General features: G+C 45.0%; 1 protein-coding gene across 49 annotated transcripts in view; it reads left to right on the top strand.

Moving 5' to 3' along the window:
- The window catches only part of PECAM1 (platelet and endothelial cell adhesion molecule 1), a 98,204-nt gene that overhangs the window by 44,389 nt on the left and 39,473 nt on the right, over positions 1-14,342 (top strand). For all 49 annotated transcript variants that reach the window (XR_014078817.1, XR_014078814.1, XR_014078809.1 and 46 more), the window contains 3 exons: positions 3,593-3,886; positions 8,335-8,640; positions 12,585-12,860. Coding sequence is in view for 23 of the 49 variants with exons in the window: in XM_081576805.1 (XP_081432931.1) it covers positions 3,593-3,886; positions 8,335-8,640; positions 12,585-12,860 (876 nt within the window). In the remaining 26 variants the exon portion in view is untranslated. The remainder of the gene's footprint in view (positions 1-3,592; positions 3,887-8,334; positions 8,641-12,584; positions 12,861-14,342) is intronic.

Genomic DNA, 14,342 nt, shown 5'->3' with positions numbered 1-14,342 from the left:
GTGGTTTAAGATAATTTATCATCTCATGCAGTTTCGGAGGGGCAGGAGTCTGGGAATGGCTTAGTTGGGTGGTGCTGACTCAGGGTTTGTCTGGGAGTTGCAGGTAAAATATTGATCAGGGTTATGGTTTACCTGAGAGCTTGTCTGATGCTGTGGATTCTGCCTTTAAGCCCACTCATGAGGCCATTCCTCACCATGTGGGTCTCTGCAGAGGGAGGCTCATGACATGGCAGCTGGGCAGAGTGAGTGATCCCAGAAGAGGAGGGGATACCCAAGAGGAAAATTGCAATTACAAACTAATCTCAAAAGTGACCTACTAGCACTTCTGCAATATTGTTGTTCCCGAGACCAACCCTGGTCCAAAGTGGGAGGAGACCACTTGCGGGTGTGACGGTAGAAGGCAGGGCTCACTGAGGGGCCCTCTCGAAGACTGGAAATTGGAAGGGTGTTGGTGGAGGTGGTGGTCATGGTAATAAAACCGAGGCTGCTGGTCTGTTGCATCAAGTCAATGAGCTGGGATTCGTATCTTGATACGTTTTATAAACGCTTCCCCTTCTTCTGTCCTGCCTTCCCTTCTTCCTTGTCTGCTCCCGCTGGCTGGCTGAGGAAGCGTGAGATCCCTACCAGCGAATCAGCTGAGTTAATTTATTAAGCAGATGTGTGTTAGGTTTGCTTAGAAAAACAAGGTGGCGGAAGCGCCTTGCGTTAGTGCACATCCTCCTCTCAAAAAACCAACTACCTGATGCTTTAGCCGAGTTTGCTGTAAAATGGTTAGACAGTCATAGAGCGCCCTAGGGCTGGTCAGTAGGAGACTCTGGCAGGGCTGGCGCTGAGGCTGGAAGACCTGGAGTAGGAAAGAGTGGTGAAGTGTAGACCGTGAGCCCCAGGTGGGTAGAAACTGTGCCAGTCTCACCCTTCTCTGAGCCCCCAGCATTGGGGTGCAGTGCCTGGCACAGAGACGGCCCCTCCAGTATCTGCTGAACGAGTGATACTAAGGAAGTGGGAAGGAGATGTCAATCAGGGGCCAGGCATTGGGCAATGCGGACCTGCCCCTTCAGTGCTCTCAGCCGCCTTGGTTTGGTCATTCATTGTTTGAGACTTAAATACCAGGGAAGGCAAGTATTAGTGTTCCTTCTTTATAGGAGGAGAGGTGGTATCCTGGAAGGGTTAGATAACTCCCAGTGACACCCAGCTAATGTCTGTGGGACCAGGGGTTTGGACCAGATGTGCCCGACTCTGCTTTCTTCCAGTTCTGTGTCCCAGTGTATCAGCCATGGGTGTGCATTTCATTCAGATGATGACAGTAAAGTAGCCCAAACCAGAGGGCTAACTAACACCAGAAGTCTGGAGAAGTTGTTGTAATTCACCTTAGAAATTTAAAAGATTTTTTTTTTTTAAATTATTTGGCTGTGCTGGGTCTTCATTCCTGCGAGGGGTTTTCTCTAGTTGTGCTGAGTGGGGGCTCCTCTTTAGTTGCGGTAGCTTCTCTTGTTGAAACGCACGGGCTCCAGGGCACACAGGCTCAGTAGTTGCAGCTCCGGGGCTCTAAAGCTCAGGCTCGGTAGTTGTGGCCCATGGGTTTAGTTGCTTCATCACATGTGGGATCTTCCTGGATCCAGATCAGGTATCGAACCTGTGTTTCCTGCTTTGTTAGGGGGATTCTTTACCATGGAGCCACGAGGGAAGCCCTGTTTTGTTTTGTTTTTTTTTCCCCTGAAAAAATTTACTAGAAATATGACTTCGAGACGGAGCTTTAGAGAGCACAAGACGCAACAGCTGGTTTTATATCTGTGACTGACAGAATCTGTTAACATTTTGAAAGCACTTTGTGCCAGGAGCTGTGCTCCAAGGACTTAAACTCAGTTTTTCATTTACACTTACTATTATTATGTCCATTGTGACTTCCCTGGTGGCTCAGTGACAAAGAATACGCCTGCAAAGTAGGAGACTCAGGTTCAATCCCTGGGTTGGAAAGATCCCTTGGAGAAGGAAACGGCAACCCACTCCAGTATTCTTGCCTGGTAAATCCCATGGACAGAAGAGCCTGTCGGGCTACAGTCCATGGGGTCGCAGAAGAGTCCGACATGACTTAGCCACTAAACAACAATGTCCATTGTATGGATAAGCAAACTGAGGCTCAGAGAAGTTCAGTAACTTACCTAAAGCCACACAGGTTTTGTGCAGAGATGGGATTTGGTCCAGGAAGTCTGACTCTGCACTCATCCCCTGCTCTCCACTATCTTCTGATAGAATCATTGTATTAAACAGCATCATTTAAAATGAAGGAGAAGGTACTGAAGGAGTAGGGAGACTTGCCTGTCCTTACCTGGTAAGGGAATGTATTAATTGATGGGAAAATAACATGGTTAAAAGAAACTTCTGTTCTGAGAGCTCACCCAACAGACTCCTCAGACCAGGACAAAAAGAAAAAAGAAGGGAGTTCTGAAGATGAATGCTGTAAGAAATGCATCTAAACGATCACCTTGTTTCATCTCATGACTAATCAGATGCCATTTTTTGTTAAGATGCTCAGAAATAAAGGCACAAGGATGGACTGTTCTATTCAGTTTAAAACCTGAGACACGTTGAAGTTAAATTTTAACTTGTTCAAAAAAGATTTGATGTTATGAAAAGAGAAAGAAAGACAATTTTTTTTGGTTTTTTGCCAGTATCTCTGGCTAGCTACCTGGTTATACCTTTTGCTGTCTGTAAAATGATTTGGGACCACTTATAAAAATTATGTGTATTATTGTTCAATAGGATAAAATAAGGAAATCAGAGTGAGAAGAAAATTAAGACAGTCAAATAAAACTATGACTCTTTCAGCACAGAAAAATGCATCCCAAAGGTTGCTAGAGGTAAAATTTGGGGCTTGTACTTCTTAGCAGCCAAAGTGAAAAAGGGAAGCAAGATCCAAGAGAAAGTGTGGTTTCAAGTTCTCACTCATCTGGTGAGGCTTCTGACTCCATCAGCTAGAAAACATCAGCTGAGACTGTGCTAATTTGGTCAGGCTAGGGTGGGGGTATGGGGAGGTGGGGGGTTGGGGGGGAGGGTGGAGAAGGGTGGTGGAGCATTTGCTGTGCGTCACCGTGTGATTTCACAACAGTGGTAGCCATCACTTATCCCGCAATTACTGGGTGCCAGGCACTGGACTGGGTGCCTTTCTACTCTTCTGTTTCACAACAGCCTACTATGTACGTATTGTAACCTCATTTTAGAGATGAGGAAGTTGAATTCAGAGAGGTTAATCACCCAAGTTCACACAGTAAGTGATGACCCAAGACTTGAACGTTCCTCTGCCCAAATCCTAGGCTCTCTCCAGGGCCACAATGTGGCAGCTCACTGGCTGCACACATCTCGTGGACATGTTTTCGTTGTCACACTCTGAAGCCCGCCACCTTGTCATGGTGGGAATGTGAGCCACTTAGTACCAACTGCCCTGTGCTTGACCTACCGCGCATAGTCATCACCTGCTTGGGACCCCTGGACGCTCTATTGTGCAGGAGGTGATGATACCCATCTGATAATGATGGTGATGTTATTCCTGAGATAACAGATGGGTGGTTCTGCTCTCCTTCCCCTCGGCCTTTAGCCTTCACCATCAACAGCATCCACATGCAGATCCTGCCGCAAAACGAGGTGCAAAATGGGGAGAACCTGACCCTGCAGTGCGTCGTGGATGTCAGCACCACCTCGCGGGTCAAGCCTCAGCACCAGGTGCTGTTCTACAAGGATGATGTGCTGCTTCACGATGTCTTCTCCAGGAGAAACACAGAGAGTTATTTGATTCCCTACGTCCGGGTCTGTGACTCAGGGAGATACAAATGCACCGTGATGCTGAACAACAAGGAGAAAACGACGCCAGAGTATGAGGTGTGGGTTAAAGGTGAGAGCCTGGAAAAGAACACGGTTTGGGAGGGTCAATCATGAACACGTGCTGTAGCTAGAAGAGCGACTGAATGAGTCACGACCCACTGGACCTCCCTGCCGATCCACCACCCTTCTCACTTGTGTGCTTGACGTTTTCCCAACCTGGAAATGCAGGCAGTAGACACGCTCCCGATACACCAGGCTTTCCCTTGCCTCCTTGCCTTTGCACAGGCTTCCCTTGTGGCTCAGCTGGTAAAGAGTCTGCCTGCAATGCGGGAGACCTGGGTTCGATCTATGGGTTGGGAAGATCCCCTGGAGAAGGGAACAGCTACCCACTCCAGTATTCTGGCCTAGAGAATTCCATGGGCTGTATAGTCCATGGGGTCACAAAGAGTGAGCTACTTTCACTTCACTTGCCTTTGCACATGCTATCTGCTCTCCCTGGAACTCCCTCTTCATCTCCTCTCCTCATGAACTATCTCTCCTTGAACACTCAACTCAGTGATCTCTTCTCTGACACTTTTCCCAAACAAAATTGATCTCCCCTGGGGTCCTGGTCCTTACAGCTCTTGTCCCTCTCTGCGTTCAGTAGTATTTGTATAAAGGTCAGGGTGCTGGGTGTTGACACTGGATTCTGCAGTTGATCTGCTGAGTTTCCGTCTGGACAATTCCCTTACCTTCTCTACACTTTAAAATTCTCATCAGTGAAATGAAGATAATAATACTGCCTCAGGGACTTACTGAGAGGATTAAAAGATTCTGTGTTGGTAAAGAGTTTAGTGCCATTTCCAGCACATAATGAGTTTCCAATAAGCTGCAATTACTATTTCACTCAGTAATGCAACTTTCTTACATCTGGTTGCTCTCCAGACTGTGAGATCCTGAGGAAAGAAGTGGTGTTTAGTCTTTTTTTTTTTTTTTAATATATCTCAAAAAAATCTGAATCATAGTAGGCACTCAATAAATGATTGTGGAATAAACCCAGTTGAAAAGAGCAAGTAGGAATAGAGATGGAGAAACAAGAGAAATGTATCATTGGGGGGAATTTGGGTCACACAGTTCCATCTATCCATTCATTCATTGGTTTACTCTCTCAAGAAGCATGTCCCAAGGTTGCAAGTCAGGGGAAAGAAAAAAAAATAGGTGCTAGACATGAAAATGCATCAGGCAAATCCTAGCTCTGGATGCAATTACAGTCCTGGAAGGAAGAGATGTATTTAACAAATCATTGCAGTCTGACAGTCATTTGATCTGACTGCCTTGGGAGCACAGCGGTGAGAAGAAACAATTCGGCCTAGAGAAGTTAGGGATGGCTTCCCGGAAAATGGACACCGCGTTCAGATACAAAGGATCACGTAGGAATTATCTTGATGGCCAAATGGTGCCACGGACAGAGAAAAGAGATGTAGCATAACAGTGAAAGTGCAGAGGCTGAGAAGGAAGTTGCTTTCCCAACAGAGTGCCCCTGGGTCAACTTCCCTGACCTCTGTAGGCAGGTCTTCATTTCCTGTCTCTAAAATCGAGATCACTGGGTATCCCTGCATACCCTTGAATGTTGTTTGTTTTGAGGATTAAATGGGGAGCAGAGGAAGTGATCCAGTGTTGGATGAATGACTGGCCCACCATATACTAGGTGCTTGGCCAGACCATCCTTAGAAAGAAATAATCCTTTCAGCAAACAGGAAACAGGAAGAACCAGTGGGCAAGTGTTTGGGGGCATTTTCCTCTCAGAAGTATACAACCTCTGACCACCTTCCCATCAGGCTTTGAGGCTCACATGGGAGGACATGACTGTATCATCCTCCAGGCCGATTCGTCCTCTGGACACCCTGGGCGTCCCATGGACAGTCGTGGCATGACTGGCCGGACATGCCCCTGTATCACCAGGGGCCACAGCCAAAGGGAGGCAGAGCGGCACTTCAGCATCTCCACTGGGGACAGGGGAGGAGCCAACAGGTCCCCGTGTTCACAGGAGTGATGAGGAAAGAGTGGCAGGTCAAGACTTTGGGAAATAGATGTTGAAAAGAAATGTGCCAGAAACTTGGGATGATTTAATGGACACAGACTGTGACTTCAGCCCCGTTCTTCCTGGACAGCTGCTGCCATAACTGTCATTTCTGCCTCTTTGAGCTCACTTCTGTGATCAGAACAGTCATTCACACCATTGTTACTTCCAGTGATAAGAACTACCGCTTATTCAGGCCCTCATAAAACAAGATAAATGGTTCTGAGCACGTCACATGCATTTCATTTTACTCCTGCAATGGCACTGAGAGATCAGCCTGGTTCCTCCTGTGTACAAGTGTCAGTGTTGGAGCTCAGAGAGGTTGGGTGGTCTGGTCACATCAAACACAGTGACCGAGTCAGAAGCTAGATCTATCTGACTCCGCAGTTGGCCTCTCTAACTCTTTTTTATGATAGGAGGTCTTTGAGGCAGACAAAAGACAATCCATTCATTCATTAACCATTTATCGACTGCCCATTCTGATGAAGGCCCAACAATGAGTATGGCCTGATCCCATCCCTTGATCCTTTCTCCTGGGGTTCTTGTGTGGGGGCAGGGGAGCACCTCACCAGAAGTGACGGCAGAGGCGGAGCACATACAGATCTCCTCCCCAAGAGGACAGCTCTCCATCTCTCCCTTTTTTAAAAAACAATTTTATTTTTATTAATTTTTTTTTAAACACCAGAAGCATTTTGTATTTGGGGTATAGCCGATTAACAAGATTGTCATAGTTTTAGGTGAACAGCGAAGGGATTCAGCCATACATATACGTGTATCCATTGTCCATCTCTGACCTGGGCGGGTCAAGGAAAAAGATTCATGAGTCTTGAGTGACAGGGGCAGGTGGCACAGTCAGGAAGAGGCAGGTTTAGGATACAAGCAAGTCTGTTTGACTCCAAGATGGAGTTCATGGCCCTTGGACCCCGGGGCCTGGACAGGACAACTCATCTCAGCCAGACTCTCCCAGCTCCCTCTAATCCAACCCTGGCTCACCACCTGCTGTATTTTCCCCTCCAGCCCTTCCTCTGCTCTAGATGGCCCTCCTGAAAAGCCACTCATATCCCTTGGCACAAGGAGATCCAATGCCCTGAAATGCCTGTCCTTGGCCCCCAACTCACTTCATCTGTTCAAATAACCTCCTTCCTCTAAGAATCATCTCAGGTGCTATTCCTTTCTAGGATCTTCTCTGATTCCTCAGGCAAAGAGGGACTCCTCCTTTCCCGACTGCTCCCTCGGTCACTATCTCTGTGAGGCACTCTAATTCCTAGTTATTTTCAGCTTTGCTTTTTTAACTGAGAGGCCAGGCCTGCCTCCTCTTCTCCCCACCCCCACCCCCATCCCCACCCACCCCACCCCTGCCTCTGGCTGTAAAGTCACACAGACCTGGGGGTGAGTCTCAGCTGCTCTGGGGCTTGAAGGCTGTAAGCTTCTGGGTGAGCCTTGAACCTCTCTGAGCGTCACCTTCTTCATCTGTAAAGTGGACATAATTTTCTCTTTCCTGCCCTCCCCATAGATTTACTATGAGAATTACAAAATGGAATCACGGATAGAAAGTTAATCCTAGCTTGTTGCTGGCATTTAATATATTGTAACAACCACCACAGTAATACTGATGAATACTGGCAGCCTTTGTTTTGTTCTTAACTATGTCGGTTGAGATGACTTGACTTCCCAGTGGAATTATAAACACTGAAACACCACATCTTATAAACACCACATCTTCAGTTCAGTCCAGTCACTCAGTCGTGTCTGACTCTTTGCGACCCCATGAACCGCAGCACGCCAGGCCTCCCTGTCCATCACCAACTCCCTGAGTCCACCCAAACCCATGTCCATCGAGTTGATGATGCCATCCAGCCATCTCATCCTCTGTTGTCCCCTTGTCCTCCTACCCTCAATCTTTCCCAGCATCAGGGTCTTTTCAAATGAGTCAGCTCTTTGCATCAGGTGGCCAAAGTATTGGAGTTTCAGCTTCAACATCAGTCCTTCCAATGAATACCCAGGACTGATCTCCTTTAGGATGGACTGGTTGGATCTCCTTGCAGTCCAAGGGACTCTCAAGAGTCTTCTCCAACACCACAGTTCAACAGCATCAATTCTTCGGTGCTCAGCTTTCCTTATAGTCCAACTCTCACATCCATACATGACCACTGGAAAAACCATAACCTTGACTAGACGGACCTTTGCTGGCAAAGTAATGTCTCTGCTTTTAAATATGCTGTCTAGGTTGGTCATAACTTTCCTTTCAAGGAGTAAGCCACATCTTAAACATAGTCTATATATTTTTTCAAAGTACCTGGTATGGTGCTCAGCACGTACATACTCAATAATTACCTGGTAGGGAGCACTGAGGTTCTGGGAACACAAGAACCATCAGATGAGTCAACCCCAGTGACTGGGCTGATGGGTGGCTTGGCCACTGGAGCAAACATACTAATGAACTTTTTCTTTCCCCAAAGGAGTGTCTGATCCCAGAGTGACACTGGACAAGAAGGAGGTGATAGAAGGTGGAGTCGTGGTAGTCAACTGTTCTGTCCCTGAGGAAAAGGCTCCTGTACATTTCACAATTGAAAAATTCGAACTAAATATAAGAGACTCCAAGAAAAAAAGAGAAAAAACCTCTCAGAACCAGAATTTTGTGACGCTGGAATTCACAGTTGAGGAGCAAGACCGTGCCATATTTTTCGAATGTCAAGCTAAGATCTTTTCCGGGTCCAACGTGGAGTCCTCCAGATCCAAGAGGAGTGAACTGGTCACTGTGCGGGGTCAGAGTCCTACTCTCCTTTCTGTCATTCTTCCTGGTTTGCTGATTTGGTCTGGGGAGAAAGAGCCCAGAATTGGAAAGGGGCTCAGGCCTTTGCTGCTCAAGACTGTTCTTTGTTTATTATTATTATTTTGTATTGGAGTATAGCTGATTAACAGTGTTGTGATAGTTTCAGGGGAACAGTGAAGGGACTCAGCCATACATATACATGTATCCATTCTCCCCCAAACTACCCTCTGGTCCACAAAACATTGAGCAGACTTCCATGTGCTATATGGTAGGTCCTTGTTGGTTATCCATTTTGAATATAGCAGTGTATACATGTCCATCCCAAACTCCCTAACTATCCCTTCCCCTCATCCTTCTCCACCCTTCTGCAACATTCTCTAAGTCTGTGAGTCTGTTCCTGTTTTGTAAGTAAGTTCATTTGTATTTCAAATGTATTTCTTTTTAGAATCCACTTACAGGAGACATCATACCATATTTCTCCTTCTCTGTCAAGACTGTTCTTAATCACTTTATGTTTTTCAAACTTTTTGACTGTGACACAATTTAACTATATATGCATATATATTTCCAAACAATTCTTAACCTTCATGCATGATGCATTTTGCTATTTTTCTTTCTATTCTATTTCCATTTCTTAAAGCGCTGGCCGAGACTCACTGAAACGATATCTTGTGTGACCTGCAGCTTGGGAACCGTGACTTTAAGCCATGAGGATCAGACATCAGGAAGTGGGGTCTGGAGGGGATCCAGAGAGAAGGGGGGGCAGGTCCTCAGCTTTTGCCTCCTACATTTGACGAGGGATTTCCCTCTTCTTCACATCCTCCCATCACTGAGACGTTGGACAAATAGGAAACAGATGAGGTGACCTGAGAAGTGCTCTCAGGAGAGAAAGGCTCCAGTAGAGGGGAGCCAGGGTCTGATTGTCCAGGGCAGAGAGCTCAGAGCTCCAGGTCAGGCACCCAGCAGCTCCCAGTGACGTGAGAGGGGAACATGTGTGAAGCAGGAAGGAGGTAGGGGAAGGAACAGTTTACCAGAAAGCCTCAAGTGTATTCAGGATTGGAGCCCTACAGCTTGTTAAGTGACCCTCAGGGGACTTCCCTGGTGGTCCAGTGTTGGGAATCTGCTCATCCACTGCAGGGGACACGGGTTCGATCCCTGGTCAGGGAACTAAGATCCTGCATGCCGTGTGGTGTGGCCAAAAAAATAATAAAACAAAACAACAATTAAGAAAAAAAAAAATGAACCTCTGCTTTTGGCACCTTCACTTTTGCCCCTTGTGTGTACATAATGCTATATTGTATGTGTATAGTATTATGTGTGTGTGCATATATATATATAGTATTATGTATATACAAACTTTTTTTATTGTAGTTCACGGTGTGGGTTAAATTTTCAGGAAATGTGGTACTATATAAAGTGACAATTCTGCACAATAAGTACCAACACTTAGAGAAAGTCCCCTGTCTGCTCACTCATCATGTGCACACACAGTTTTGACGTGTTTATCTTTGTTTTTACCAAAAACAAAAAAAGAGAGAGAGAGACCTGTCAGACATTCTATCTTATAACTTTTTCTTAACAACTACAATATAGGTGTACTTTTGTCCATATCAAGAAATACAGATCTTTATCATTTTAGTGACAACTCAGAATCCTGTCGTAAGGATATGCTGTAATGTACTGCCTCATTTCATTTTAGTTTTTTAAATTAATTTATTTTTTGAAAGTGAAAGAAGGTTTTATTCAGGGAGGGAACACACTCCATCGACAGAGTGTGGGCCATCTCAGAAGGTGACTGACAGTCTACCTGCCTCATTTTATGTTGGTGGACATTTAGGCATGTTTTTCCCACTCGTTTGCTCTTAAGACAGTCTTGCAGCGAACATTCTTGTAACTTCTATAGTTTCGTGAGTATTGTATGATTATTAATGTGTCAAATTCTTTTTTTATGTAATTTTTTATTTATTTATTTTTGGCTGTGCTGCGTCTTTGTTTCTCTAGTTTCAGGGAGTAAGGGCTACTCTAGTTCTGATGTGCAGGCTTCTCATTGTGGTGGCTTCTCTTGGTGAAGAGTGTAAGCTCTAGGGCACACAGGCTTCAGTGATTGTGGCACGAAGGCTAAGTTGCCCTGTGGCATGTGGAATCTTCCTGGACCAGGGATCAAACCCATGTCCCCTGCTTTGGCAGGCAGATTCTTAACCACTGGACCACCAGGGAAGTCCCAGTGTCAAATTCTTGATTCAAATGTTTTGTGCATTTTCGGTATTGAAAAATATCACTAATGCACTCCTCCAAAAGGATGAACATTTCCATCAAAAATGTTCATTTTCCCACATCCTCATCAACACAGTATATTATTGATGTTTTCTCTTTTATTGACTGCCTTGTGAGCAGCTTGCAGGATCTCAGTCCTCAGTCAGGGATTGAACCTGGGCCACAGTAGTGAAAGCACCGAATCTTAACCACTAGACTGCCAGGGAGCTCCCAATATTTTTGTTATTTTTGACAGTCTATTATAATTGAGGCGCAATGGCATATCACTACTGTGATTTGTATTTCTTTGGTCTTTAGTGAGGTTGAGTATGCTTTTTACATTTGTAAATGTATGCTTTTACATCCTTTCATGCCTGCCTATTCACATATACTTTGCCTATAATTGCCTACTGCTTCTCATTGATTTGTTTGAGCCCTTTATAAATTAAAGGAATGAGCTCTTTGTCAGGTGCTATGCAAAAATTTACCCAGTTTGTCACTTGTCTTTATTTTTTACTTCCATGAAAAAACTTTCAATCTTTAGTTAAAATCAAAGTTATGCATCTTTTTTCCTTATGGTATCAATTTATGCATCTTTTTTTTTATGGTATCCAGTTTTGTGGTTCATACCTAAAGTTCCTCCACGCTCCAAGATTATTAAAGCAAAAAATGCACCTCTGTTTTCTTTTACTGTTTCTGTGGTTTAATTTTTTTTTCCTCTTGTGCATTTAGATCTCTGATACATCTGGAGTGAGTTTGGGTGTCAGGAAAAAATCTTTAGTTATTATCAACCTACCCCAGAGGGTATTGTTGAATGTCCTATAAGATGCCGTCTCTTTTTTTGACTCTTACTCGGGAAAACAAACTCTTTTTTTTTTTTAAATGATAGCTTTTTATTGTGAATTTAAATGACTTTACAGTAAAAAAAAAAAAAAAACAACTAATGAATATTAAAATAGTAGGTCACTTTAAATTTACTTTTGGGGTTTTTTTTAATGTCCTTATCTGTATTTTACGTGGCTGTAATTGGTGTATATACTCCCTTACGCTCTGCTGGGTTTTTTGATGCAGGCAAAGGCCTGGCTCTACTTCCCTCACCATGTCCGAACCCTAATGTCTGACCCATATTTTATTAAAACAGTGTTTTTCAAACTGCATGAGTCGTGAAATCAATTTAGTTAGTCATAACCAGCATTTTAAAAAAAGAAATAGAATAGACTAAAAAACACTTTGCAGGGGCATATGGTTATTTAAAAATTCATTTCCATGAAGCTGAACTTTGGAAAGCAAGGGAATATCTAAGCTGAAATGCCAGAGGTCCATGAAATGGTATGAGAGTTACCTAGAAAATCCTTGGTGGGAAGGAGAAGGGTCTGATTCTCACTGCTGTGATTATTTCTGAAGTCATTTGAAAAATGTTCTTCAGATGAGATGTGGGTTTGATCTTTGGGAAGCTCAAAGCTAGAGAAATGAAATTAAGAAGGCTGAAGATGCAAGAGTGAGTGAGAGAGAGGGAGCACCAGAGAAGCCCAGGTGAAGGTTTTTGAGAGGAAAGGTTGAATTTTTTTTAATTAATAAGGAAAAATTGGTTGGCATCCAAAAGCACAGAAAAGGGGAGGGAAATGCCTTTTTTCCTCACCCAGGTTTGAACTCGAGTCCAACCAGCTTGTCCTCTTCTCGTAGAATCCTTCTCAAATCCCAAGTTCCACATCATCCCTGAGGGGAAGATCACAGAAGGAGATGACCTCCAGGTCAAGTGCACCGTTCAGGTGACGCACCAGGCCCAGTCATTCCCGGAAATCATCATCCAGAAGGACAGGGAGATTGTCGCACATAACAGCCACAGCAGTGAGGCTGTGTACTCCGTGATGGCCACGGCAGAGCACAACGGCAACTACACGTGCAAAGTGGAAGCCAGTCGCATATCCAAAGTCAGCAGCATCATGGTCAACATCACAGGTAGGGTTGCTGGAGGGTGTCAGCATGGGGCGGGCTCATGAGGTCTCTGTGCTGGAACCGGGCTGGGCAGTGAGAGCTTGTTCTTCTGCTCCACCGGTCTGAATGGGTGTGCTCAGGCAGGACCGCGGTACTCATGGGGAAAAAGTCCATGCAGAGCAAGTCAGCAGTCCGCTATGGTGCTTAAGGGTGCAGATTGGGCCGTCAGATCCCAGCCGGGCCACTCAGTACATCTGTGACCTTGAGTGAGTGACTGACCATCTCCTTGCCACAATTCTGACATTGGAGTGATGATAGCAGTGCAGGACCGTTATAAGGACTAAACGCCATCGCCTTTCCTACAGAGCCACATACAGAGTAAGCACTCAGCAAATGTTAGCTGGTGTTTCTATTATTATGTCACATTTTTCTTCCCTTGGTGCCAAGCACTGTGCTAGATCTCTACATCCCTGTGGAGGTCCTAAGACAGGGTCAGGAGCAAGAAAGCATCACGAGACTCAAAAATAATAGTCACAGTTCCTCTTTGTTGAGTACTCTTTGCCTGGTTTGCATACATTTTCATTTCAAGCTCATAATTATGCCATAAGGTAGGTATTATGATGCTGGCTTTACGGATGTAGAAACTGGAGCTGAGAAGTCAGGTCACTCACCCAGTGATTACAGGATTGCCGAGTGGCAGAGCAAGAGTTACCCCCCGGCCTCTTAGATTTCCAAACCCATGTACTTAGAAAGTTCCCCTGGATGCCTTCCTTCTTTACCTGGCTTTACTTTTCATTTACTTATTTAGTTTAATTTGGGGGCTGTACTAAGTCTTCATCGGAGAAGGAAATGGCAACCCACTCCAGTATTCTAGCCTGGAGAATCGCATGGACAGAGGAGCCTGGTGGGCTATAGTCCATGGGGTCGCAAGGAGTTGGACACAACAGAGCACGCACAGACACACAAGTCTTCATTGCTGCACTCTGGCTTCTCTAGTTGCAGGGCGTGGGTTTAGTTGCCCTGCTGTGGGTGAGATCCCGACCAGGGACTGAACCCACGCCCCCTGCAGCAGAAGCACAGGGTCTTTTTTTTTTAATTTATTTATTTTAATTGGAGGCTAATTACTTTACAATATTGTAGTGGGTTTTGCCATACATTGACATGAATCAACCACGGGTGTACATGTGTTCCCCATCCTGAACCTCCCTCCCACCTCCCTCCCTATCCCATCCCTCAGGGTCATCCCAGTGCACCAGCCCTGAGCACCCTGTCTCATGCATTGAACCTGGGCTGGCGATCTGTTTCACATATGATAATATACAATATACAATGCTATTCTCTCAAATCATCCCACCCTCGCCTTCTCCCACAGAGTCCAAAAGACTGTTCTATACATCTGTGTCTCTTGCTGTCTTGCATATAGGGTCATTGTTACCATCTTTCTAAATTCCATATATATGCGTTAGTATACTGTATTGGTGTTTTTCTTTCTGACTTACTTCACTC

This window comes from Giraffa tippelskirchi, chromosome 3, assembly GCF_054371585.1.
Source record: "Giraffa tippelskirchi isolate mGirTip1 chromosome 3, T2T-mGirTip1v1.2.pri, whole genome shotgun sequence".
NCBI lineage: Eukaryota > Metazoa > Chordata > Mammalia > Artiodactyla > Giraffidae > Giraffa > Giraffa tippelskirchi.
Note: the sequence above shows the minus strand (reverse complement) of the source record. Positions and strands in the feature narration are given on the sequence as shown.